The sequence below is a fragment of the Antedon mediterranea genome, chromosome 10 (assembly GCF_964355755.1).
Source record: "Antedon mediterranea chromosome 10, ecAntMedi1.1, whole genome shotgun sequence".
NCBI lineage: Eukaryota > Metazoa > Echinodermata > Crinoidea > Comatulida > Antedonidae > Antedon > Antedon mediterranea.
Window position 1 is genome coordinate 18,621,674 of NC_092679.1, and position 3,965 is coordinate 18,625,638.

Here is a 3,965-nt window from a genome sequence, read left to right on the forward strand (position 1 = left end):
GAATAGTTATTGTCTCAGATGTAGGGCTAGCCTACTACAGACAGGTCATAAAATGCTACTTTATTGTCATAAAAACATTAGCGTAGATCAATCGCGGCAGAAACCTATACTACAATTATAGCATCTACAATTCTAAGCTAAATACTTAAACAAAATGTCTGGTCGTCATGAAACGATGCTTGTTTGATCAGTTAATTTTGTTGTTGTCGGCCTCCACGTTTCGCGGCGAAAGAGAGGTATTGTAGAATTTTAATTTGTCAATCAATCCATAAAAATAACGATTGGTAATGTTTACTGTTCCAATAATGACTGGGTTAGGATTGATCGGTATAGGACCAGAGCAACAGTCAGACTGACCAGACTGTATTTCTGCATTAATATACAAAGCTGTGTAACTGCCGTTGTAGGTTTAAACCACATGTCGCCAAACTCCAAATTGAACCACTGGCGTATACACAAACGTACTAGTAGTTGGTTTTGTAAAAAGTGATAGTCTTAAAGAGTAAAACCAAGTTTAATCTCAAATTCACCATCTTCCCGGAAACCATTATTCAAAATAAACTGTTGGTCATTACCTCCTTCCAAACTTTTATACCACAAACTAACCGTAAATTCTGATCCAAAATCAAAGTTACTGAACTCATCAACAACAATGCTCTGAGAACCAGTGAAGTTGGCGGCTAAACCACTTATACCAGTTGTGTATGTTAAGTCTGTACCATTAGATCTTCCATGGCGTTCATTGCTAGATGTATCATTTACGTCACCCTCAAATGCGTAATAAGCAAGTAAATACTGGTTTTCTCCAACCAAGACACTGTTAGTAGTTAAAGATTGACTGATAGACTCATTTTCAAGACCATTAATTGCGGATTCCGTTTCCATTGTACTGCCACCTTCATCTGATGTCACGACATCATCATTCATCTCGGATTGAGTACTAGACTCATTTTCCAGACCACTAGTTGATGATCCCGTTACCATCATTGTATTATGACTACCTTCATCTGATGTCATATTACCATCCATCTCGGATTGAGTACTAGACTCATTTTCCAGACCATTAGTTGATGATCCCGTTACCACCATTGTATTACGACCATCTTCATCTGATGTCATATTACCATCAATCTGGAATTGAGTACTGAACTCATTTCCCAGTCCATTAGGTGAGGATTCCATACTTCATCTGAGGTCCTGACATTGTTTTGTTGATTCTCATTAAATTGGTAAGGAGCAACCAGTTGATATTCATTGTAAATATTATACCCATTCCTTTCAAGAAACTTAAAATTATTACTGAGATAGCAAATGCGTTTTGTACTCAAGATCAACATACACTTATCGCGACCAGCTAATCTCACAAGTTTTTGGTTGTTTCCACATTTTATTTGACGTTTACCATTTACGGCAAATATTCCAAAAACCAGGATCAACATACTGCAATACATGATCTGTTAAACAAAATAAAAAATACTGTATAATACATTATCTATTTCTGGAAATAAATATTTACAATTAAATAATAATAATAATGAAACAAAAAAACGAACACTTGGCAAAATTCACATTATATTCGAGAGGCTATCCACATCGAAAGTAGGCCTACCTAAACATAACTATAGAAGTCCTCTCTTATTGTAAACGAGTGAAAATACAGTCGACTCCGCCTAAGTCGAATCTAATGGGACCGGTATAAAAATTCGAGTTACGCGAACTTCGACTTACAGATTTGCCAAAAAAAAAGCTAGGCCTAGGCCTAGGTTCACTCACTAGCCGCGCTATGGCTAGCTAGGCCTAGTGGATCCTGCCCTGTCTCGCGATCGCGGCCCACACGATGAGCCTTATTGAATTGAGTTTGCTTAGCTAGCTAGCTAGGCCTAATAAATGCTAAGCCTCTTTTTAGGCAATGATAAACTGTATTTTCTTTTATGGTTTAAGCCCGAAACAATACAAAAACGTATAATAAATACATTTCGGTTTTTATTCGAAATCGGTATCCATTGTTTATTGCCATCTGTCTAGCACAAAATAGGTACCCACAAAACGCCGCTCAAGTTCTCAACTCTGAAACAACTCATACACTATATAGTCCATGGGATTTAGCTAAAAAATGACCCTTTTCTCACACAAATTGCAAGAAAAGGTTTTTTTGATGAAATGTGTTCTTTAGACCCTACTGAAGACATTTATCAACGTTAGGACATTTTTCGACAACGGGAAGTAGCCTAATTTGCATAATTAAAAATGGCGGCCATTTTTAATAACGTACTATGTATCTTGGAAACCGCTTGTCACAGATACTTAATTATGGTGTTAAAATCGTTAGAATATATGTATTTATATTCACTTTAATGAAAAAGTTTGTCCAAAAATGAATGGAAGTGCTTTTTCTAACATTATTGACCTTTGACCTTGATTTATCATATCTCAGCAACCACTAATCGGAGATATACAAATTAGGGCTTAAATTGTTCAGAAACTACACATTTATATCCAGTCTAATGGCATGTTTTTGCAAAAAATGGCGGATTCTAACATTATTGACCTTTGACCTTGAGTTATCATATCTTAGCAACCACTAATAGGAGAGACACAAAATATGGCTCAAAATGTTCAGAAACTACACATTTATATTTAGTCTAATGGCATGTTATGGTGGTAATTTAAAGTGCATGTAACCAGTTGATTTAATTTAGTTACTGAAAATATTCACTTTAAAAAAAATATTAGACTATGTATACATACATTATAGGTTTGGATTATTAATTAATTTTAAATTAGGTCTTACATCTTACTCAGGAGAAAGTTGGTGTTCACACTATTAACAGAGCCAACAAAGATGTCGTTTTTTTATGATATATTGTACATACTTTAAATAGGCCATGTCATTTTGCAGGTTTATTAAAGTTTTTTTCAAATTAGTAATTTATTTTTCGATCAAATTAAATTGGCATTAAATGGCATATTCAACAAACAAATTTCTAAAGATTATTTAGTTTATACAGGGAGTTGTCTAATAACAACTCCCTGGTTTATATTTTGTGTTAAGGATAGCATCACTCTTGAGGGCATTCTTTTAGGTTGAAACATAGTCTTATTAAGAAGGCCTTTTCTACTACTAGACGAATTGTTGACAACTGGAATTTTAAAAGATCGATATTAATGCAACATATTTAGTTTAGTTTAAATTGGCTATCGAGACTCATAATTAGGCTGACCACCACTTGCAATATTTTTGCCGTATACAGTAAAAACCTCAGTTTCTTATGGAATTTATTTATTATTTCAATATAAACCATTATTATACAGTATGACTACTAGTGGTGTATAGTTTTTAACCTTTTATAATTTGTTTTTGTACTTTTTTTACGTGAATGTATTGTGTATGTACCATGTTTCTATGTGGTTTAATTTTTACCATTTTTAACCATCAATTTTAATTCTTTTAATATAATTATCTTGTAATTCAGCTTCAGCTGCGAAGACGATAAGAAATAAAATAAACAAACGTGTAAACTTGTAGGCAGTTTATGAATGCAATAGTTTATGCTTATAAATTTAATGTACCAATGGCCTACTTTAAACTAAACATAATAAGTCAACGTTGCAACTCTTAAATTTTAGAGTGCCAAATCACATGTTCTAATGGATGTCCATATAAAGAAGATTCCGGGTTTAAATCCTTTTCAAATATCGTTCAAATGTTAATAACCATACAATAGGCCATTATTGTACATAATGTGTTATTGGACTCTATAGAAACATGTATGTTCTGAACAATTTGACACTAAAAATAATTTCATATGTACAATATTTTCAAAGTTATGCGATTTTATGTAGTGTAAAGTTCAAAGGTCAATAATGTTAGAATCGGCCATTTTTTGCAAAAACATGCCATTAGACTGGATATAAATGTGTAGTTTCTGAACAATTTAAGCCCTAATTTGTATATCTCCGATTAG

The 3,965-nt window shown here is 33.3% G+C and overlaps 1 protein-coding gene across 1 annotated transcript; it reads right to left on the minus strand.

The window, feature by feature from the left end:
• Nucleotides 1-495: 495 nt before the first annotated feature.
• Nucleotides 496-2,079, minus strand: LOC140060858 (uncharacterized). The gene is made up of 2 exons (XM_072107218.1): nt 1,974-2,079; nt 496-1,454 (listed from the first exon to the last, which is right to left on the minus strand). The coding sequence occupies exon 2, from the start codon at nt 1,180-1,182 to the stop codon at nt 496-498; it is 687 nt and encodes a 228-aa protein (XP_071963319.1). The 5' UTR covers nt 1,183-1,454; nt 1,974-2,079.
• Between the last annotated feature and the right edge of the window lie 1,886 nt (nt 2,080-3,965).

Coding starts and splice junctions, on each gene's coding strand:
- LOC140060858 (XM_072107218.1), bottom strand. CDS start 1,182: ATGGAATCCTCACCTAATGGACTGGGAAATGAGTTCAGTACTCAATTC.